Raw genomic sequence first — 23,658 nt, forward strand, 5'->3', positions numbered from 1 at the left:
CCTTTCTAATTCAACGCTGTTCCTTGGTTTGGGTTCTTCTCAGATGGGAACTGAACTTGGGGTTGCTAATGGGGTGACACTCTAACAGTGTATTGATCCTTTGGCCATGTATATAAACACATGTAGTTTCTTCCCGTGGGTGGCCATTAACTGCTTTTGAATGGTTAACAGTTGCAGTCTAGGAAAAAAAAAAAAAGATGCAAGGGAAAAGAACCCCTCCCCCCCTGCAAAAAAAAAAAAGACTAAGCAGATCTCTTGGCTCAGGAAGGAGAATCTCTGAAGGGTCTGAGCTGACTAAAACAGAATGGGGGCACCCTCAGTCATTGAAACACTTTCCCTTAGGAGCTCTTACCTAGAGATGATTCCAAAGGATTATCTTGGGGCACCCCTAGTCCCTGGGACTCAATCAGGAGTCATTTTTTTGCCCTCTCAACAAGATGCCAATAAGGAGAACCCATATTCAATAGGGAGAGAAATGAGATGATCAGTCTCCAAACATATGGACGATCCTTTCCCTGCAAACTCTTCAAAACTGATCAGTGAGCCCTCTCTGTTCAACCCCCTTACATGTTGGATTGAATTGAAGTTGGCTACAAGGGCTGGAAGGCAGGTCTGTTCTACACCCAAGGGACAGTTGGGTGAGGAAAGTGAAACCCAGGACTGTCCTGGAAAATTCCCAGCAGTTCAGAGAGTCCACTGACAAATGTCAAGGGTAACATTCTTCAGGATAATTCCTCCTGGCAAATTTCCATTTTCCAAGGAAGGAGGGACCACGGAGGCAGTGGAATGGAGGAGTTTATAAAAGAATCATGCGCCAAAGCTGGGTTCCTGAGACGTGAAAGTCCTTCAGCATTTCCTTTTCCTTCCTGAAAAATTTATTTTTGTCTTTGGCTTCCATCCTCCATCCTCCCTGGTGAGGAGTCAGGCAAAGAAAGCATCTGAGTGTGCTGTATTGGATTTATGTCTTCTCTTGTCTGTCTCTCGTCACACAGCATCACCTTCATTTCTCTTCCTCTCCCGTGTGTGGTGTTTGTATTGTCATGTGGACAGTTGTTCCCGCGGTGGGCTTTGCTGGCCTCTGTTTTTATGGGGTTGTCACCATTATCGAGAGAGGATTACTTTTAGCTTTCCTTTGTGATGCCTTCTTTAAAAAAAAAATTACTCTTGGCTCTGTTTATCCAGGTGGTCTCTTAGGACAACATTAACTCTTGTTGGGTCTTGAGCTTGATGATCAACTCTCATTTATTTATTTATTTATTTCTGATGATAAACATTTTTATTTAAAGTTTTGAGTTCCAAATTTTATCCCTCCCCTCCCCATCTCCCAAGGCGGTAAGCAATCGGATATAGGTTATACAGGTGCAATTCTGTAAAACATCACCACATTAGTCATTTTTGTACCAAGAAAACTTGGACAAAAGAAAAAGATGAAACAAAGTGAAAAATAGCCTGCCTCAGTCTGTGTCCAATCAATATCAGTTCTTTCTTTGGAGGTGGATAGTATGCTTCATCATGAGTCCTTTGGGATTGTCCTGGATCGTTGTATTGCTGAGAGTGGTTAAGTCATTCACAGTTCTTCATCAAACAATATTGCTGTGATGACTGACTTTTTAAAATATTCATAGGATCTTAGATATATAGAACTGCAAGGGATTATAGAGGCTTCAGATCTGACCCCCTTATTTTATAGATGAGGAAACTGAGGCACAGAGAGATTAAGTGATTTGTTGGAGATCACTCAGTTTAGTACGTACGTGAGGTAGGATTTGAATTTGGGTCTTTCTGACTCCAAGCCCAGTGTCCTACCCGTTATTGAGGTTTATTGGCAAAGGTACTGGAGTGGTTTGCCGTTTCCTTCTCTAGCTCATTTTACTTATTTAAAGTTTTGAGTTCCAAATTCTATCCCTCTCTCATTCCCTCCCTCCCTCCCTCCCCAAAGTTGCAAACAATCAGTATAGGTTATACATATGCAATTATGTAAAACATTACCATATTAGTCCAGCTCATTTTACTGCTGAGGAAACTGAGGCAAATAGGGAGTAAGTGACTTGCCTAGGTTCACACAGCTAGTAAGTGTGTCTGAGGCCAGATTTGAACTCAGGAAGATGAGTTTTCCTGACTCCAGGCCCCACACACTATGGTGCCACCTAGTTGCCCCGCTGCCTCTCTTTAACCTTTTGCAAAGTAACACTGATGGAAGCTGTTTTGCCAAGGAAAACACCAACTTTCAAATCAAGAAATTTAGGGGCTTTTTTAAGGGCTGCTTTCTTTTTTTCCCCTTTTTCTTTTTCAAGGGGCAATGAGGGTTAAGTGACTTGCCCAGGGTCACATAGCTAGTTAAGTGTCAAGTGTCTGAGATCAGATTTGAACTCAGGTCCTCTTGAATCCAGAGCTGGTGCTTTATCCACTGTGCCACCTAGCTGCCCCCTAAGGGCCACTTTGTAAGGCATGCGCTCTGCCCCGTTGATTATAGGACCCAACCCATTTGAGGGAATTCCTTCGTTACCTGCTCTGGAAATCCTGCAGTCCAGTCTGACGTAAACCAGCCATGCAATCATTCTGTAAAACACCCACTACTTACAAAGCTCTGTGACAGATGTTGGAGATGCCCAGACAAAGAAAAGAACAGGGGTTGCCCTCAGGGGGCTTACATGATAGGAGGGCAATATATCCAATAAGCGTGTATTGGCTAGCTATGGGTCACCATTTCTGTTACTGGTCTCCCCATTGCTGGGCACACACCTAGAGCCCATTTCCAAATGCCCCAGGGCCCTGAGGACTCTGCCTTTGCTACCCTCAGCTACTGCTTAGGACTTTTAAAAAAAGTTTATTTGAAAAGAAGGGTGGGGATTTTCTCATAATTCCACCAGATATTTTTGGAATCCAAAGTGCGTTCCAGGCTTGCTTGTACAATGAGGGTTTCTACGACTGGGTTAACTTCCAGAGCTTGGCTCAATGTGCATTATAAAAATAGACCCTGGGACTCTGATTATAATTCCAGGTATTCTGCATGAGAGGCTGTTATTGCTAACCCATGTCCGGCAGCACGTATTTCAGACTGGAGAAAATGCTGGCTGTCGATCATGATTATTGATTCTTGGGAAGGCAAAGAAGCAAAAACAGAGTTATAAATTAAATTATAATTAATACGACTCAGCTGTAGTCCCCTCTTCCCATCCTGATAAACCGAATTGACCTGCCCCTTCTGAGCCGGCACATTCGTTTACGGGAACGTACTTATTTTTACTTATTGATGATGTATTGGTGATAGTTGGACCTTAGGAAATACCACTGCAGTTTATAAATACAAAGTTCAGAAATGTTGAGACTTCCTGGAATTGGAAAAGTATCCCCCCCCCCCCACCCCGTCCCCCGCATGGCTCAGAATATTTACCTTTATTTACTTATTTGTTTGTTAAAGATTATAAGACTGTGACGCTAGGCAAGTCACTCAACCCTTATTGCCCCTCAAAAATAAATGAATGAATGAATGAATGAATGATTACAGGACTTTTATAGCTGGAAAGGGACTCTGAGAGAGCATCTAGTTCCCTGATCTTCCAGATGAAGATCCTGAGGCCCAGGGAGGTCACTTGATTCAGGTTGCCCAAATGCTGAGGAATAGTTCTGAGCAAGGTCATAAGAATAGGTCTAGCCCCAAAAGGGATCTCAGAGACCACCCGATCCAACCTCCTTATTCCACAGATGAGGCACTGGAGGTAGAGATGAGATAGAGGCAGCTGGGTGGATCAGTGACTAGACCCTGAACTAGTCACTTAGCCTATCTATCTTGGTTTCCCCAACTGTGCTTTTATTCCATTTTATAGATGAAAAAGCTAAATAAGAGCTCTCGATAGAATTCAGAAGCAAGATGTATGCATTTCTAAAGACTTCAGAGATCTAAGGGGTCTCCAGTCGGGTAGATCTTTCCATTTTCCATTTTAATCTTCTCCCCTCTTCCCCTCTCTCCCCCCCCCTTTTGTAAATGTGAACAGAAATGGAGATCTTCACCATTTTCAACAAGCCGAAGAGCCAGCAACAACGCTGCCGACAGTACTATACTGTCACCATTCCACTGAGGGTCTCCAAAAACGGGCGGACGGTCAACAGCCTGGATGCAAACTGGCTGGAGCACATGAGTGACCACTTCCGGAAGGGAGGCGTGCTGGTGAACGCCATCTTTTACCTTGGAATGGTAAATGGTATGGAATTCTGCCCCCCCCCCCCCCATTTGGCCGCACTGCCTTTCTTTGAATTCTGAGTGTGCTTGCTGAGCAAATGCCTTTGCAGTCAGCAAATGCGCTGAGTTTTATTTCTAATTAACACGTTCCAGGCAACTTCCCTTGAAGCCCAAGACCCCGCTCAGTGTGAACTCCTCCTGGAGTTGCACAGGTGTCTCCAAAATGACAGCAGCAACACATGAGCGACTAGATTGCCTTGATGGCAGCGTGGGCTCTGGGTTGCTTTGAAAGGCTTTTAAGGAAGATTATTCCCTGTGTTTGTTAATTACCCCCTGGGATCATGCAGTTCTGGAAGTGCAAATTGTTTGTAGACACTATTACAGCTTGCGGTAGCAATGGCAGCACCCTGGAATTAAAAGCAGAGAAAGAAATTGAATGACCCAGATTCTTGGGGTTCAACTGGCATGTACATACACCCTTGGGCCTGGGTCTAATGGAACCCAGTGCTTCTCAAATCCACCATGGAGAGCCCTTCTATACTTGCTTCTTTTGAAGCATGGCGGCTTGAATGTTTGTGAGGCAAAGGAAATAAAAACGGGGCTGGTGGGGAAATGTGCAAGGCCAGGAAAATGGCCCCAAGGTCCCTGATGAGGTGTCCAGTCAAGTTGAATTGTTCTATCAGCTCATTATGGGGTGTGAAGCTAACACGCATGATTTCAGGTGGGTGTGAACTGTCGTTTCAGATGGCTGTTTACACCAAAACACGTGTCCCTTTGGGTGGGTGTTCACACCTCAACTCTTCCTTTCTGTGACCTTAAACCAGTTGCTTAGGTCTTAGTTTACTCATCTGTAAAAAGAGAAAGTTGGATAAATGACCTCTGAGGTCCCTTTCAGCTCTAAAACTGTGGTCCTCTGTATCTTAGGCAGGCACTGTAGGTGTACCTTTAAGATCTTCACTGCCTCTGACCTTTTATGATTCCCTTACTGTTTTATTTGTCTGAGTTCAGACAGAGCATGAGCCCAAAGGAACCACTCGCAGAAAATCCACGGTGCCATGTTGGTATTGGGTATGTCAAGGAACCAAATCTAAAGAGTTACCCAGTGGTCTATGTATAATCAAAACAGTTCTGATCAATAAGCCAGCATATATAACTGAGAGTCACCTGGTTCGTTAAAGGTTAGCAAAGACTTTCTAGGCACCATCCCTTTTAATTGTTGCAGCAGTCTTGTGAAGTGTTATTATTCTAGTTTTACAAGAGAGGAAATCGAGGCCCACACAAGTTACAAGACTTACCCAGGGTCTCATGGCTTATATGTATTGAAGGTAGAATTTGAACTTGGGTCTTCCTGACATCAAGGCTGGCAGTGTATCCGCTATACTTCATTGCCTATCACAATTCCCCTCAAAGTAAAAACAACAATAACAACAACAAAATGATACTGGGGCAGGAACTTTAAATTCCAAATGTTTTTTCTTCTAAAACTGTAATAATAAATATTCTGTCCCCAGCACTAGCAGTAAGAGTAAGCATATTTATTGCACTTTGAGGTTTGCAAAACACTTTACATGTGTTACCTCATTCACTCCTCACAACAACCCTATGTGAGATTAAAATTGGATATTAGATCATAAATCTACCCAACTTAACCTTTCCCTTAATTTATCTCCCAGACTAGTAAATGGAAGAAGCTTCTGGTTTTCTAGTTAGAGCCTTTATTGTATGGTAGTCACAAGGTGATGTTGATTAGAAGGATAGGAAAGTAGAAATACAATACAAATCGTCTTAAGTCTAGGCTTAGTCTATATTCTGTATAAAACTCACCAAAACCGAAGGCCACCTTTGGGGAGAGAGACCGAGTCAAGTGCGTGCTGTTAACCGAGAGCTGGGCTGAGTCAAACTCCAGTCCGCGTGTGTCTGTGCAGCACAGCTAGGAGACCAGCGGAGCAGGAAAAAGCTCCCACTTCCATTCTCTCCTTGCCTTTTAAGCTCGAACCCCGGAAGTCAAGTGCTCAACAGGCAATCTGGCCTGCGTCGCAGGCGGACTGGTGTGCGTAGCTCATGCTGTTGGTCTCCTCCCCAAAAGGGTGGTCCTAAAAAAAACCTGGCATCTCTCCATTATCTAACCGACTGTTAAAACTTTTTACCACACCTATGAAGCAGATGCTATTATTATCACCCTCCTTTTACAGATGAGGAAACTGAGGCTGGAAGATGCCAAGTGACTTGTTCAAGGTCACACAAGTAACAAGTATCTGAGGTAGGATTTGAACTCTGGACTTTCTGACCCCTAGAGGCACATGTGCCAGCCAGCAGTGCTAGGTACATTTTGTCTGCTCTGCATACTTAGACTATGATGTTTCCTCAGGGAAAAACCTCTTTGTTAGGCTGTGGGAGGGAAGGAAGTTGCGGGAGGGAAGGAAGTTACGAGAGCTCCGTGGAGGCAGGAGAACCATCTTGATCCAAAGCTGAGGGTCACTGAGCCTCGCTCAGCCCCCCTGGAGCCCTTCCCTGGTGCCTCCTCGTGCCCAAGAAGCCACCCAAGGTTCTTGCACCGGCCACCAATGGGGTGTGCATCATAGAGGCTCCAGGCATGGCCCAGGGAAGGACTGGCTTAGCTCAGTGTGGGGAGACATCTAACAAGCCCAGACTGCGAGCCAGATTTGTTGGCCATAACAACTCCCCCGAAATGAGGATAATAATACCCCTAGGACTTGCTTCAGCCGGTCAAGGGTTCTTACAGTATACTGGACTTGGAATCAGGAAGACCTGAGTTCAAATCCCACCTTTAAACTTCACTTAGCTGTTTGACCCCATACAAGTCACTTAACCCCTGTTTGTCTTGGTTTCTTCCTCTTTAAAATGAGGATAATAATAGTATCTACGTCACAGAATTGATGCAAGGATCAAATAAAATGAAGCAGCTGGGTGGCATGCAGGATTGAATCCTGGGCCTAGAGTCAGGAAGACCTGAGTTTGAAGCCAGCCTCCGAAACTTACTCATCTGTTTGACCCTGGACAAGTCATTTAACCCCTTCCTGCCTCAGTTTCCTCAACTCTAAAATGGAGCTAATAATAGCACCCAGTGTTGCTGTTGAGGATAAAATCTGATATTTACAAAGCATTTTGCAAATCTTAAAGTGCTACATAAATACTTCTTGTTCTTCTTTCTACCACTATACTATTCGGAGTAGGGAGCCCCTCTGCCTGTCTCTTTCTGTTTTACACACACACACACACACACACACACACACGTGCACACGTACACACGCACAACACACACGCACGCACACGCATGCACGCACACATACACACACACGCGCTCAGTGGTTGGCTATGACTAGCCCAAAAGGATTAGGGATATCAGAGCAAGAAGGAAACTTCAGGAACATCTTTTACAAACCCCCTCATTTACAGATGAGGAAACAGACCCGCCGATGTCAAATGACCCGTAAAGGATGGAATCTGGATTCAAACCCAGATCTCCTCATTCCCACTCTCCCGGCTCTGCTGCAGAAGCTACCTCCAGACTTCCGTTGACCAGGGCCAGAACAATAATGTACAGAACAGCCTTTACCCGAATTAAAAAAAAGGAAAAAAGTGAATCATAAAATGTTCATGTAACTCACACTCCAGTTGTGAGATGGTTCCTAATGAGATAATTAGTGTCCTCGTGAATCAACGTGACACAGCTAGAAATGTGTCTCAAAGCTGTTGGTAGACCAGAGAATCGCTGTTAGCAAGTCTTTATTTCACATTCATCTTCCCCAAAGTAAAGCCCATGAGAATCATCGTATACCCCAAAGATCAGTCGGTCAACAAGCTTTGGATCAGGGCTCACCGTGTGCCCAGCACTGTGCTTGTGCTGGGGCTGCAAAGAAAGGCCAAAAACATGGTCCCTGCTCTCAGGGAGGTCACATTCTAATGGGGGGAACAACATGAAAACAGCAATGGACCTGCAAGTTAGCGATCGAGATTTACACGTGTGTGTGTGTGTGTGTGTGTGTGTGTGTGTGTGTGTGTGTGTGTGTGTGTGTGTAGATGGTAGAGGAGCTAGATTAGATAGAGAGATGGGACGGACGGATGGACGGATGGACGGATGGATGGATGAATGGATGGATAGGTGATTGGATAGATGGTTTACAGTAGATAAGTAGATAATTGATGGATTGATGATAGAGTATAAAGTAGATAGGTAGATAGATAGATAAATAGTAATTTCAGCAGGAAAACACTAGTAGTGGTGGGGAGGGCCTAGGAAAGGATTCTTTCAAGGAGAGAGACTTTAGCCGAGACTCAAAGGAAGCCAGGGTAACGAGGAGACGGAGGAGAAGGGAGAGAATTCCAGAGAGGGAATGGGGGGGGGTGCATAGCAGGTGAAAATGGGACAGGTTTTCAAGAGTCTGAATTATCTGGATGATGACTTCAGCTTTCTCCTCAAGTTGGTATGAGTGTAGACCCAGGGCAAATCCTGGAGTTTCTCATTTTGCCATATTTGTAATTCAGGGGCCAGAAGGGGTTACACAGTTCTCGGGTCATGAAGTTGTATTTGTACCAGCACCAGTGAAAGATGGAGTTTTTCTGAAACTCCCAGGCTTGTTGTGTTTCTCTCCCTCGTGACATTGGAATGGGAAACTGAGTACGGTCATACAGTTTCTTCATTTAAAAACTGAGGGTGGATAAAGCACTGGCCCAGGATTCAGGAGGACCTGAGTTCAAATCTGGCCTCAGACTCTTGACACTTACTAGCTGTGTGACCCTGAGCAAGTCACTTAACCCTCATTGCCCCATTTAAAAACAAACAAAAAACTGAGGAGGTGGGACTGGATGACTTCTGAGGCTGGTGAAAGACGAAATGGCCGAGAAAATGAAGGCTTGAGCTTCCGAGTATATTGATTCATTGAGCAGGGCATGGACCGCCCAGCAAACTGGGACTGGACCCCCTCAGCTTAGGCTTGGATCCCAAACACCAGGGAGACAGGATTTTATACATTAAAAACGATCACTCAAATATGACTGATTAAAAGACAATACAACATTAGGTACTCTGATTTCTAATTGAGGAAATATTAGGGTTTTTCCAAGTTGGGAGGGGGAGAACGAACAGGTGCAGTTCCCTGAATTCAGAAAAAGAGGTGTCCCGCTCCCCCCACATCTGTGAACAATCAAAGGAACGTGGGAACAATGGCTGATTAACCAGTCCAAGGCCAGTTTTCTGATAAGACATAGGAGTTGCTCGAGATGTACAATTGTGAGAAAACTTGCCTCAGTCTTAGGACCTGCCTGGGTTTCTGGTCAGCACATGACTGAGGTCCTTGGTTAAGATTCTCTAAGCAGCAGAGAGAGGCGGACCAGCTCCCCAGTCATGCAGGGCTGGTTCAAACAATATAATACGGTTTTCTCCCGATTCCCACAATTGAATAAAGCTTTCTCACAAGACAGAAATTGGACTAGATCCATAATGGAATCAAAAGGGATCTGAGCTAGCTCCAGAATTGAGTCACAAGATGGAGTCAGTGTGGTTCACTCGATTTCCTCCATTTCCTTCCCCCCAGGGTCTTTTCTGGTGCTATAGTGAGCGATTCTTTGGACCTTCCTGGGCCTCCGTTTCTTCATTTGGGTTTCTTCAAATCTTGGCTAAAATTCTAACTTACGCAGGAAGCTTTTTCCAATCCCCCACAATGCTAGTGTTTTCCCTCTGTAGTTATATTCAATTTATCCTGTCTATATCTCGTTTGTACATAATTGTTTTCATGTTGTCTCTCCTATTAGAGTGTAAGATCCTCGGGAGGAGGGATTGGGGGGGGGCTTTCTTTATACCCCCAGCAATAACAATGTTAGCACATAGTAGGTGTTTAATAAATTCTTGTTGTTTTTGCTTTAATAGAGGCATTGGGGCAGGAAGGAAGGAAGGGAAAGAGAAAGAAAAGGGAGAGATGGAAGGAGGGAAGAGAGGGAGATAGGAAAGAAAGACAAAGAAGAAAGATAAAAGAAAAAGGGGAGAAAGAAGGAAGAGAAAGAAAGTAAAGAGAGAAGAGGGGAGGGGGAGAGAAAGAAGGAAAGAAAAAGGAAGGAAGGAAGGAAAGAAAGAGAAAAAAAGAAGGAAAGAAAGGGAAAAAACTTCCCCTACCCCCAAGGATCTTAATGGTGGAGACTAAAGCTTCTGGGATTAGAAAGTAAGGTAAAGAAGAACAGGTTACTGAGAAATAGAGAGAGACAGAGAGACGTAGGTAGGATTTGGTTTTTTTCTTTTTAGCTCCTCTGGTAGTGCCTGAGCTGTTAGCAAAGTAATTGGCAGGCAACCTGGTCGCATTCTCAGGAATCAGTTGAACGGTGATTACATTTGCAAGGAAATTACGAGTTGATATGACAACAAACGCAACGACTATTTTGCAGTTGGTTTGGTTTGTGGCATCCTTGTAATCAAGGATGCAGCCGGATTCCAGCTCCTTGTTACCATCAGCTCAATCATGGAGGATGGAGGAGCAGGGGGACAGGGAGGCTTCCAGAGAGTTAAGGAAATTCAGTCCATCTTTAGCCCCCGTGTAAACATTCCTAGTGAATTGAATTTGTTAAAGAGGGAGTAATATTAAAAACAAAACAAAACCAGATCCCCTCCCCAGATCCCATCTGCATCTACAAGAGCCACAGTGGCCTGACCACATATCATAGAACGCGTGGTTCTTGAGAAGAGCAGTGGCACAGGGCTTTGCCCCAAGATCAGCATTGTAGATGCTGGATAGCAAGGAAAGCCCTCTGTGGCCGGGGCTATAAAGGGGAGAATCTTCCCTTTGAAGACCACACCTCTCAGGATAAAAGGGGAACTCTCCTTCCCTACGCCCTTCTTGTAAATCCTCAGCTCAGAAAGGCCGAGTGGCATTTTGCCCAAAAGAAGGCCATCAAATATTTATACAATAACGGGGCAAATGGCTTTGGGTACCCAGTAGGGAAGCATCTTTCCCTTAATAAAAAATGCAGTGATAATGGAACGTTTTCTGTGGATGGAGGGTGATGGAAACTTCTCTGCCTTGAGCTTTTCCTCTTAAAGATAGGCCTGCTTATGGATAAATATAAATAGAGGCTTATTAGGGTGAGGGGGTCTCAGTTGGGAAGGTAAGGAGGGAACAAGATGGAAGAGAGTGACCGCATGGGACTCTTTGAAAGCCCAGCCAGCCACTCTCTGCGTGGCTCACTGGCAGCCTTCGAGAGCTATTCTGAACTTCTTAGTAGTAAGGAATTAGACAGGTATATCAGCACTCTGGATCCAGAATTGTCATGCATGGTCTTACGGGTGTAGAAGGAAAACGCACCCCACTTTCCTTCCAGCCTCTAGTTCAGCCGTGTGCCTCTGTGACAGCATTTGGGGTTTTCTTGGCAGAGATGCTGGAGGGGTTGGCCATTTCCTTCTCCAGCTCATTTTACAGATGAAGAGATAGAGGCAAATGGAGTTAAGTGACTTGTGCAGGGTCACACAGCCAGGAAGTGTCAGAGGCCAGATTTGAAGTCAAGTCTTCCTGACTCCAGGGGTAGTGTTTTATCCTCTGTTCCACTTAGCTGCCTTGGGAGAATATAAGCCAACTAGTAGCTATTGGGGGGAGGGGGGAGATGGCTTACTCTGACCCCTGACCATGCCCCTTCAACCCCAGAAGCCCTTTTATCCTGAGGACCGAGTGCATTCTAGGAATGGGGGAGTGGTCTGCCCAAAGGAATGGAGATAGGGGATAGAAGGCCGTGTGAATGAAGGCCAGTTTGGCCAGAATGAGGAAAGGGGTTTACGTATAACGAGGCCGGAAGGCTAGGTTGGAGCCAGGTTATGAGATTTAAAAGCCCCAAAGAGGAGGCAATAGGGAGCCACTCAATTATGATATGGTCAGACCCTCCACTTAAGGGAAATCACTTTGGCAGCCGAGTGAAGAATGGGTCAGAGGGGAGAGATTGGAGGAGAGAACTCAGTAGGCTAGGATAGTACTCCAGGTGAAAAGTGATTGAGGTCTGCATTAAGGCGGTGACTGCATGCGTGGAGATGGGGTCCAACGCCAGCAGCGTCGTAGAGAGAGAAACAGCAGGATCTGGCGGCCGATGGGTGTGGAGGGCGAGGGAGCACAAAGAGTCCAAATGGCCAAGGTTGGAACCTAGGAGATGAGGTTTTAGAAGCATGGCGGTACCCTTAACCACAATGATTGAGAGTGTGTTTGCAAGGAAGCCGTGTTTGATGGGTTGACTCTGAGACGCCTGCAGGACAACATTTGGAATTTCAGGTTAATGTCAGAAACCAAAGCAGATCGAATCACCCCAACCTTAGATGTTTCTGTGATTTTTCAAATGAGGAAACGGGCATTAATATTTTCCCTCTAATAGGGTCTCTTTTGAACCCACATACCACGCTTATCTAACCAGTGTGTGTTATAGCCAAATAACCCATGTACTTCCATCTAAGGCATTGAAGGAGTTTGAACTGTTAATGCCTTCTCCAAGGAGTCGTACAAAGTGGCTCCCTATGCTGTTCACCCCCTGAAGGCCCTGAAGGCCGCTCCCCTCCATTTCTTTAGAAGGATCCTTAACAATGCACTCTTATTAAATGCATCCATCATAGTTAAACCCCTGCCACCCAGAAAAGGGACCTGGTTTTCCCAGCTCAGAAAACCTTTGTGATATGGTTGGGTTAAAGAACTTTACTCTCCCTGTTAGTCAGAATGGAATGCAGCATTGATTTATCTCTGGAGACCTTGGTTGGAAAGGGTAATCCACTTATATTTAGGGGAGTGTTAGACAATGATAAATATTCCCCAAGATTTCCCTTTCTTTCAGATTTCCAGGTTCTGAGACTGCTAATCAGCCCTCTCTCTCCACCATTTTAGTCTAGTGCAGAGGGTGGCACATGAGTGATGCACCCTCTAATTCCTAAATCCAAGATAGGCCTCTTTTTCTCCTGAGTTTAGCTCATCATCATTATCCTAATTAAATGTTTATTAAAAGGGGCAGCTAGGTGGCGCAGTGGATAGAGCACCGGCCCTGGAGTCAGGAGGACCTGAGTTCAAATCCAGCCTCAGACACTTAACACTTACTAGCTGTGTGACCCTGGGCAAGTCACTTAACCCCAATTGCCCTGCTTAAAAAAAATGTTTCTTAAATATCTACTGAGGGGGCAGCTAGGTGGCACAGTGAATAAAGCACTGACCCTGGATTCAGGAGGACATGAGTTCCAATCCAGCCTCTGATACTTACTAGCAGTGTGACCCCGGGCAAGTCACTTAATCCTCACCGCCCCCCCCCAAAAACACTCCAAAAAACAAATAAAAGACAATCCTTCAAAAACCTGAGACAGCTATAATTCCTCCAGCAGATGGGAATCCAGCTGCCAGCCCATTTTTGTATGATGGATGAGCCCAGAAGTTTTTTTGTTAACTTTAAAATAAAGTAAAAATCATACCTATCTCACAAGCCATACACAAAGAGGTCATGGGCCAGATTTGACCCCCAGCCAACCCCTGAGTCAGATGACAGGTAGAATCCCTAAGCCTTGGTTACTAATGGATTACGGGGGCTTAGGTGGGGTGGAAAGTTTGTGAGGACAAGTGTGAGGCGCAAACCTTTGTGACTGAAATGACAGTGACAGATATAGGGAGGTTTGGAAGTAGGGAGAAGGTAACAACTTCTGTTTTGGACACACTGGGGGCGAGATGCAGGTGGAGGTGTCTAGCAGGCGCTTGACGGTGACCGGGAGAGGATAAAGCTCATCACAGAGATAGAGCCTGGGTATCTAGAATCTGGGAGTCACCTTTGTAGAGACGGTCGTTTGAGAGCTGATGTGGTCACTGAGAAAGGATAGAGATGAGAAGAGAGCTCAGGCTAGAGTCTCAGAGACACCCCCACACAGGAGTAAGAAGTGAGGAAAGATGGGGGGAGAATCAGAAGAGAGTGGGGCCACAGAAAGCCAGAGAGGAAACAATGAGCAGTGCCTTGCAAAGGGCATGACACATGGCAGGTGTTTAATAATTGTTGACTTGACTCTCCGTAGCCAAGAGAAATCATTCCCTGGTGGGCAACTCTCTACTGATGAGTCTCTGCAGTTTAGCTCTTCCAAAGGTGCTGTAGGTCCCACCCCCAGGTCTTCACATCTTGGTAGGAAATGCCTTTGCTCTCCTTTGAGAACCCAGGGTCACAGCCACATCCCAGTGAAGCCCAGAGAGGGGCTTGAGTGGAAAAAGAAATTGCGATGAGGAAACAAACTGGATTTTTGTTTCTAGAGATAAGTGAAGATGAGAGAGCAGATGGGATGACCCTGTTTCAAGCCCTGCCTTGTGGCGGAAGTAAGTGGTTTGACCCTGCACAAGTCATGGTGTAGCATTTAGTGCCTCGGGCAAATTCCCAAGACCTACTGGCAGAGTAGGTATGGATCTGCATTGGTAGAGGGAGTTTCCTCACTGGCATTCTTTACATCAGTGAAATCACGGGTCTGGGTGCACCTCAGTTTCCTCATCTGTGAAATGGAGAGGTTGAGAGAGCTAGTCTCTGGTCTTTTTCAGTACTCAATATGTACTCCTATAAGATTTGTACCTGTGTGACCCTGGGCAAGTCATTTAACCCTAATTGCCTCACTGAAAAAAGAAAAAAACCAAAACAAGATTTGTACACAGGGCAGCTAGGTGGCACAGTGGATAAAGCACCAGCCCTGGATTTAGGAGGACCTGAGTTCAAATCTGGCCTCAGACACTTGACACTTACTAGCTGTGCGACCCTGGGCAAGTCGCTTAACCCTCCTTGCCCCCCCTGCAAAAAAGATTTGTACACAGATTGTTGTTTGTTCTCAAAGAGGACCATGACATTGGGAGGTGATGTCATGACTTGCAGTGAATCTGATTTAAATGAGGGAAGGCTGTGCAAGGTCACCGACCTTACTCTCTCCTCCAGAGCCATCTGGGTCCAGTGGCAAGATATATATCAGGACCACTAGAGATGGCACCAGATGTTTAAGGGAATCAGGGTTAAGTGACTTGCCCAGGGTTACACAGCTAGTAAGTGTCTGAGGTAAGATTTGAACTCAGGTCCTCTTGACTCAACAGCCAGTGCTCTATCCCCTGCTCCACCTAGCTGTCCCACACAGATAACCAGGACATGGCAAGAGAGTCTGCTAAGAGAGAAAAGTATTTGTGGAAGGATAAAACAGAAAGAACATTCCCAGTGGGGAGAAATTGAAGGAAACACCTTTTATTTGGGCCTCGGAGGATGGTTGAAATTTGATTGATGGAAATGAAGAAAGGATGCTCTAGGAGGAAAGAATAATATGATCAGAGGTGAGAAAGTCTGAGGCACACACGGGGAATGATGACTCACCTATTTAGACTGGTGTATACAGTGCCTGGAGGGAGGGGGATAGTGGGAAATGAAGTGGAGAACATTTAGTCAAGAAGCATTTATTAAAAGGGCAGCTAGGTGGTGCAGTGGATAAAGCACCGGCCCTGGATTCAGGAGGACCTGAGTTCAAATGTGACCTCAGACACTTGACACTTACTAGCTTTGTGACCCTGGGCAAGTCACTTAACCATCATTGCCCTGGGGGAAAAAAGAAGCATTTATTAAACACCTGTGCTAAGTGCTGTGTTAAGGACTGGAGATACAAAGAAAGGCAAAAGTCTGCACACAGAGAGTTCCCATTCTACTGGGGAAGACGGTGTGCAAATTACTGGGCATGTGTAGGATATATGCTATGGAAACGCAAAGTCATTTCAGAAGGAAGGACTGGAGGGGGAGGGGAGCAAGTCCCCAAAAGGCTTCCTAAAGGAAATGGGATCCAAACCGAATCTCAAGGGAAACCAGGAGCAGAAGTGAGCAGAAAGTTTCCAGGATTTTGAAATAAGAACTGTTATAAATATATAGGTACTGGGGGCAGCTAGGTGGTACAGTGGATAAAGCACCGGCCCTGGATTCAGGAGGTCCTGAGTTCAAATCTGGCCTCAGACACTTGACACTTAATAGCTGTATGACCTTGGGCAAGTCACTTAATCCTCATTGCCCCACAAAAAAATTTTAAATAAAAAAATTTAAAAATAAATAAATATATAGGTACCTATATAGGTATCTATTAGTCCTTTCCCACTTTCTTTGATGTCTTTGGGGGTATAGGACTATCAGCGGTATCATTGGGTTAAAGGGTATGCACAGGGTCATTACTTTGTGGTTCTACTTCGAAAGTGCATCCCAGGATGACTATACTAATTCATGGTTCCACTCACAATTAGCTAATTAATGTGGCTGCTTTCCTGTAGCCCCACCAACACTTATCAATTTGGCTCATCTTTGGTTTGGCTCCTTTTTTGTTTTTTTGAGACTGTGGGATACTCTTGGAGATTTGGGGCCAAGGGAATGGCATGATCAGAGGTTAAAAATATAATTCTCCTCCTCACTTCATCCTGCAGAGCACTTGGGGATCTGTGGGATCACCCAAGTATGTACGTTCACCATCTCTGCAATCTCATTTGGAAGTAGTGTTTAAATTGGAAGTCCCCTTGCAAATGCTTTGGACTGGAGAAAGCATCGGGGGAGGGGGGCTTTGGTCTCCATTGTTGTCTGACCTTTTAAGTACACTCATAGAATACAACCCACTTAAAATCTTGGCATAGGGAGGCTTTACCTGTTTGCTTCCATGGCTACCTTAGTTCGCCCCTGCCTCTTACTTCCTTCCCCAAGTGTTGACACATGGGAGGGGGAGCACCATTTCTGAAGTGTCGCCGCATTTTGTTACATGCACCTCTCTACAGAGGTGTGGGTGGAACCCCTCTTACCAAACCACATTTTTTAGAAAAAAAAAAATGCTGTTTTTAAGTGACTTGTGTTGAGTTCCGCTCCCCCCCCCCCACCCCCTAAGCCGTACATCCTGAGGCTGTACTCTGAGTAGGGAGGTAAGCGCATGAAATCAAGTGGTGATTGCTAACAATGAAATTTTGGCTCATAAAATCAAGGATATTATTCAAAACTGCAAGATAAATTAGTCTCATTCATTCTGATGGGGCTAGACTCTGTGGCAGTGTGTGCTTTCCTTAATTAACACGCTGAAAAGATGGTCTGATTGAGATTATTAATGGATGCAGTGAAATTTCTGCTGCTTATACGGCTTCTGCCGCTCCGTTTACAGAAATGCTCTTCTTTTTTTCTCCACCCCCCCCTCCCCACCCCCCGCACAGATTCCTTACATGGATTGACAGATGGAGTATTCATCTTTGAAGATGTTTCCACAGAGGAGAACAAAACCATCCAGGCCTACGATGCCATTGTTGTTGAACAATGGACCGTCCTGGAAGTGAGTGTGTCATTTATGATTTTCTCTTCCTTTGTTTGTTTGTCCCTGGATTCTGTTATAGAGTTTTTCCTAAAGCGATTTTGGAAGCTAATCCCATAACTGTTTTTTTAGCCATTTTATTGATGTGAAAAAGGCTGGGTGTGGGTGGACTTTCACACTATCCCTTCCACCCATCTACTCCCTTCCCACTTACCCCCTTGATGTTGATGGTCCTGAATTTACCCTTTCTGTATAAGAAAGCTATATGTGACTCCAGCAGTCAATCAGCAAACATCTTTTAAGCACCAATTATGTGCTGAGGGGAGTAGCATAGTAGAGACAGACAGCCTAGAAACCAAAAAGACCCGCGTTTGAGCCTTCACCTCTGATGTGTACAGGTTGTGTGACCAGGGGCAAGACCTTTAACTTCTCAGGGCTTCTGACAACTCTGCAAGATTACAGGTTGCAAAGAAGTCCACTCACATTAGTAAACAGAATTTCCTCACCCCACCGGGGAGTTACCTAGACCAGTGAAATCCCAGCCTCTGTGTGTCAGACACTGCACCAGGCTCTGAAGACACAAAGACACAAGTAAAACAGGCCGTCCCCTCAAGGGCCTTTCATCCTATGCTGTGAATACACATCCTGCCTTTCATGTTCTTCTCAAATACTTTCTAAAAATTAAAAAAAAAATAATTAGTAGATAGATTTATCCCATGAAAGGCAGTGGACAGAGAGCCAGCCAGAGGCAGGAAGTCCTTTCTGTGACACATACATAGGGTTTGTGACATGGGTCAGTTCTCCCAAATAATTCATGTTCATTTTACAGATGAAGAAACTGAGGCTTAGAAAGGCAAAGCAGCTACCAGGGTCCTACGGCTAGTAAGGGTCAGAAGAGGGTGAGGACGATGTTGGAGTCTCCTCCCATCCCATGTTGCACCTAGTCCAGACTTGGGGGATAAACGACTCCACGGTGGTAGACATGCTAGACGTAACAGAAGATGGGCGGTGGAAATTCTGCTCCATTACAGTGGCTGCTGGCGGAGAAATCACACAGATCCCCCTCCCCTATGAATTTAGAAGTGGGGGATGTATATATAAACATCCCTGCTGTACTGTAAGGAAGCTTCTCCAATTTTAGAAACACATGAGAGTTTGTAAGACCAAGCGGTGATAAACCCAGCATCTGGTGCATCTCCTTGTGAAAGGAGAAGTCATCCAAGTGCAGGTGCCCGTGCTAGGAAAAGGTATGAAACCAGGCCCAGGCCTGCGCCATGTTGCACCAAGGAGCGCACCCGAAGGGGCCAGGGGAGCACAGCCCGAGGAAGGAGGAACAGGCCTGGGGAAAACCTCCCATCATAGCTATTCACAGCAATAAGAGCTTCACATCTCCCCTTGCAAGGAGAAGCAAAAAGAAACAATGGTACAGAGTAGAGAGAGCCCTGGACCAGTCTGGCGGCTTAGACTCTCCTGTCAGTTATCCACACTTAGCCCCAGCTTCCTCGGCTGGAAAATAATGGTAATGATTTATATACTTCTTTAAGGTGGCAGAGGACTTTACAAATATTGTCTCATCTGAGCCTCAAAACAATCCAGGGACATAGGTGCTATAAGGATCCCCATTTTACAGTTGGGGAAACTGAGGCACTTAGTGGTTCTATGTCCAAGGCTGCAGAGTTAGTGTCTGAAGCTGGTTTTGAACTCCTGTCTTCCTGACTCCAGCCCAGAGCTTTATGCATTGATAGTGGAACTCATGTCATTAATAGTTGCAAAGCAAGTTTAATTGATTGATGTTTAATATTCATTTTATAATGAATGATTTTTTAAAAAATCAATAACTCTTGGCAGTCCTAGCCTTACTGGGTTGTTTCGGGTAAAACACTTAGTAAACCTTCAAGCTCTGTAGTAATGAGGGTAGCTAGGTGGAGCGCTGGACCTGGAAGACCCGAGTTCAGATGTGATCTCAGACGCTAGCAGTGAGACCTTGGGGAAGTCACTTAACCCTGCTTGGCCCAGCTGCTTCATCTTTAAAATGGGAGCTAAGTGGCACAGTGGATAGAGCACCAGACCTGGAGTGAAGAAGACCCGAGTTCAAATTTGACCTCAGACACTTAGTAGCTTGTATGACCCTGGGAAAGTTATTTAACCCTTCAGTTTCCTCATCTGTAAAATGGGCTGGAGAAGGAAATGGCAAAACACCCCAGCATCTCTGCTAAGAAAACCCCAAATGCTGTCACAGAGACTCACACACAACTGAACAACTAGAGGCTGGAAGGAAAGTGGGGTGCGTTTTCCTTCTAGGCCCATAAGAACATACGGGACAATTCCATCTGTTAAAGCAAAGCCAGGGGCAGCGAGGTGGCGCAGTGGATAGAGCACTGGCCCTGGAGTCAGGAGTACCTGAATTCAAATCTGGCCTCAGACACTTACTAGCTGTGTGACCCTGGGCAAGTCACTTAACCCCAATTGCCTCACCAAAAAAAAGCAAAGCCAGACCTGCTTCGTTCTTACCACTGAGTTTTGTCAGTTGTTCTTGTCTACCCAAAGGAGGCCATTGCTTCCAACCTTCCCATTGGTAGCTGCTCCCTCATCTTCTTCTTCTTCCTCCCTCCTCCTCTTCTTCCTCCCTCCTCTTCCTCTTCCTTCCTTCCTCCTCCCCTCCCCCTCCCAAGAATCTGCCCAACTGGAGGTCTTTAAATGCTTTTCATACTTCCCGGGGTGCCAATGGGTCACTCCTCCTCCTTGGGCTCGCTGATTCCATTTTCTCTGTGCCATCCTGAAGCTAAGCACCATGATGCCCATGCCTACGGGGTAGAGGTGGGGAGCCCGTGTGTGTCAGCGTTTGGCCCAGCCTGGCCCATGGGCAGACAGTCGGAGCTGCCTGAGGATAAGACCTAACGCTTCACTTAACGGCCATTAAGGGAGAACTTGGCAGGTTGCTGAAGTAAGACAGCTTGATGCCAACAGCCTGTGCTCCCATAAAAGAATGGGGTAAGGGCTGTTCTCACCAGATCCTCTCTGGTTCTTCCCATGGCCTTCTGTCTTTAAGTGAAAAGGGGAGGGGCAGGTAGGTGGCACAGTGGATAGAGCACCAGCCCTGGAGTCAGGAGGACCTGAGTTCAAATCTGACCTTAGACACTTAACACTTACTAGCTGTGTGACCCTGGGCAAGTCACTTAACCCCAATTGCCTCACCTTAAAAAAAAAAATGAAAAGGGGAGAGAAGACCCAGCAGCGTTCAGCATCCTCTGTCCCCTTTAGCACTCAGTGGCCGTCACCTGATGGGCATGAACATACTCTGTGACTCTGGAGGATGTGATCTCCATCAGGTGGTCAGTCCCTCCACTGGGGCAGATTTCAGATTGCTCACACCCGGGCATATCATGGACTCTCCTATCCACTAGCTAAATTTTTCTTTAGGGGGAAAATATGTCAAGAGTTCAAAACATGCACCGGGTTGTCATGGGAACGCGATAGATTAACAATAAGAGGCCAGGTTTTGAGGTTAAGGCATAAGAGAGGGGGAGGGGAGGTAAACCCACTTCTTAAAACCCCGAAACTTTGCAAGTGTATAAAGCAGTCTGGTTTTGGTGGAGATCCCACATTGCCACCCCATGTTTTAAACTTTTGTCTGATTATGAAAGGGCAGAACAAGAAAGCTTCCTAAAGTCGTTGGGATTACAGCTGGGAGAGGGACCCTAGCCGTCTCTATGCAAAGCTTGAGCATCTCTTAAGACGGGGACCTCATCACCTTGCTGGGCAGGCCACACCACTTTGGGGAGGCTCCGGAAGTTGGCCCTGACAGCAAGTCTAGTTTTGTGTCTTTGCAATTTCCTCTCATTGTTCCTGGTTCTCCTGAGTGGGGCCGGATAGCATAAATCTTAGGCTCTTTCAGGTGACGGCCCCATGCCCTTCCCCACCCCACCAGAGATCTTCTCCAACCCCTGCCACTGAACAGATGAGGAAACTGAGTCACGGAGAGAGGGAATAGCTTGTCGAGGGTGATACCAATGTAAGCAGCAGTCAAGATTGCACTCCAGTGATGGTCTGCAGGCAGGGAAGGGGCAGTGGCCTTCTCATTTTCAGGGTGATAATGATAAAGACTATGATTATTTTTAAGTCAAAGAGCAGACCTTCCCCACAGTCCCTTTCCCTTAAGTGTTCTGGAATATTCTCAAACCTGCAAAATCAAAACAGGAATGAAAACGGAGACCCCACCCAGGCGAGAACATCCCCTGGACACGGGCCTCCTCTGGCTGGGTTCCTCGGACGGCCCCTGCTCTTGGATTAACTTTCTGTTGTCTCAGCAAAAAAAAAAAAAAAAAAAAGTGGGAGGGGAAGAGCCTCCCATCTCTGGCTGCATCCCTTCCCCTGCTCTCTGATGCAGCCCAGCCCACAGGCACTTCAGGGGTCAAGGGAAAAGTGACCGGGTCCATCCCCCTTCGCATTCTGCATGAGACTGCTTTCCCAGCACCCCACGACCTCCCTGACTCAGCCTCTCTCACTGTCTGTAGGAAGCGCCTGCCTCGTCTTTCTCCCTCAAATGCCTTTCCTGTTTCCCATCCGCTCTCTCTCCTGCCTTCTCCTGGTACCCCTTCCACCCTGGGATGGACTCCTCCCAGCTTCCGGCATGGTCCTCTTCCCTCTGAATGCAGTGCCAATAAAAAGCCCCCCTAAGCACATCTAGAAAGAGCCATCCTTTCCCTGCTAGCATCTCTTCCTTCCCAAGGCATGCACCATTTTGTGGTCTCCACCACATGTTCTCCCTAGGCATAGACTCACAGACTCCTAGAGCCAGACCCGGAGGGGAGGCCTCTGGTCCAGCCTTGACATTTGGCATATCAGGAAACTAGGCGCGTTTATAACTTGCCTCAAATGCCATAGAGAGTAAGGTCAGAGTTAGGATTTGAATCTAGCTTTTCCTAACTCCAGATCCAGCCCTTTTTTATTGTTGTTGTTGTTATTGTTACTACTGCTGTTACTGCTACTGCTACTACTACTACTACTACTGGGGTGGGAAGAAGACAGCATCCGGTAAACAGAAAGAATAACCCTCCTTTTTCCTCAGTGGTCAGCCAAGAAAAAAGGTGCCACGACTTGTTGAAGGGGTCCGTTGGGATCGGTGAATGGAATGAAATGTTTATCAATAGGTCATTCGTGATATCATGGAAGCTCTGGGAGGGCCCCATGATTTTTCTTTTTTTATATGCTTTCCTTGAGTTTAGAGACCAGAGGAAGGACATTAAGGACTAACCATTGGCAATGGAAAAAAATGTATCCAGAGATTGTTTTTTTCTTTTCTTGTTTATGCAGGATTTGATTCGTAACCTATTTGGAGTCATTTTAATTAGTTCAAGGAAAATAACAAGGGTCCCATGATTGTCCTGAAAATGTTTATCATTACTGTATCTGTTCGTCAGCGTGCCAGGGAATGCCTTCTGCCAATGTGTCCTCCACTGTTTAAATTCTGCCCTGAACCACTTTCCACTGATATATTTATATTTTCTGCACTGAGACGGAGACTGTTGAATGTTCTTGTCATTTCCCTCCATTGCCTGGCTGAAACCAGGTCCCATAATTCCTCTTGTTATTTTTTTTTATGTACTGATTTCCTTTTTTCCTTTCATTATTTGAGTGTGTATATTATCCATTAGTTGTTCCTTAAGGAATTGCTTGTGCTGTTTTTGATGTGGGCGTAGATGCTATTTCATTATGGCTTCCTTCTGATGTTTTCTTTTTTGTTTTGTTTTGTTGTTGTTTTCATCTGTCTCATTTGTGCCCAACATCTTTTTCATAATATCACGGCTCTTCTTTAGGGTTCCCATTGCTTTCTGGCAACTTTTACATTTCTCATGAGAATTTTGGGCAATTTTCTTTCTTTTCAACGTTTCTTTGATGTTGAGTTTTTTTGTTTTTTGGGGTTTTTTTGAGAGGACTTATGAGGAGACAAGGTACTTTGCAAATTCTCACTTTCCCAGAAGTCTTACACTTCTAACTTTTTCCAGGTGTTTTCATATCCATTCCCTCATTTCATCTTCACTGCTTTGTGAAGTAGAATATGGATTCTCCCCATTTAGATGAAGAAACAGGCACCAGATAGTAAGAAGACTTGCTGAAGTTTCCAAAGCTAGTTAATGGCAGACCTTGAAAAGTAGGCAGAAGAATTTGGGCATCAGAGAGTCCAGTGGGTTTTAAAGGAGGG

The 23,658-nt window shown here is 45.6% G+C and overlaps 1 protein-coding gene across 3 annotated transcripts in view; it reads left to right on the forward strand.

The window, feature by feature from the left end:
* RFTN1 (raftlin, lipid raft linker 1) overlaps nucleotides 1-23,658 on the forward strand; it is a 205,681-nt gene that overhangs the window by 142,586 nt on the left and 39,437 nt on the right. For all 3 annotated transcript variants that reach the window (XM_043969256.1, XM_043969257.1, XM_043969258.1), the window contains exons 6-7: nucleotides 3,996-4,202; nucleotides 17,362-17,477. In XM_043969256.1, the coding sequence (XP_043825191.1) occupies nucleotides 3,996-4,202; nucleotides 17,362-17,477 (323 nt within the window). The remainder of the gene's footprint in view (nucleotides 1-3,995; nucleotides 4,203-17,361; nucleotides 17,478-23,658) is intronic.

This window comes from Dromiciops gliroides, chromosome 5 (genome assembly GCF_019393635.1).
Source record: "Dromiciops gliroides isolate mDroGli1 chromosome 5, mDroGli1.pri, whole genome shotgun sequence".
NCBI lineage: Eukaryota > Metazoa > Chordata > Mammalia > Microbiotheria > Microbiotheriidae > Dromiciops > Dromiciops gliroides.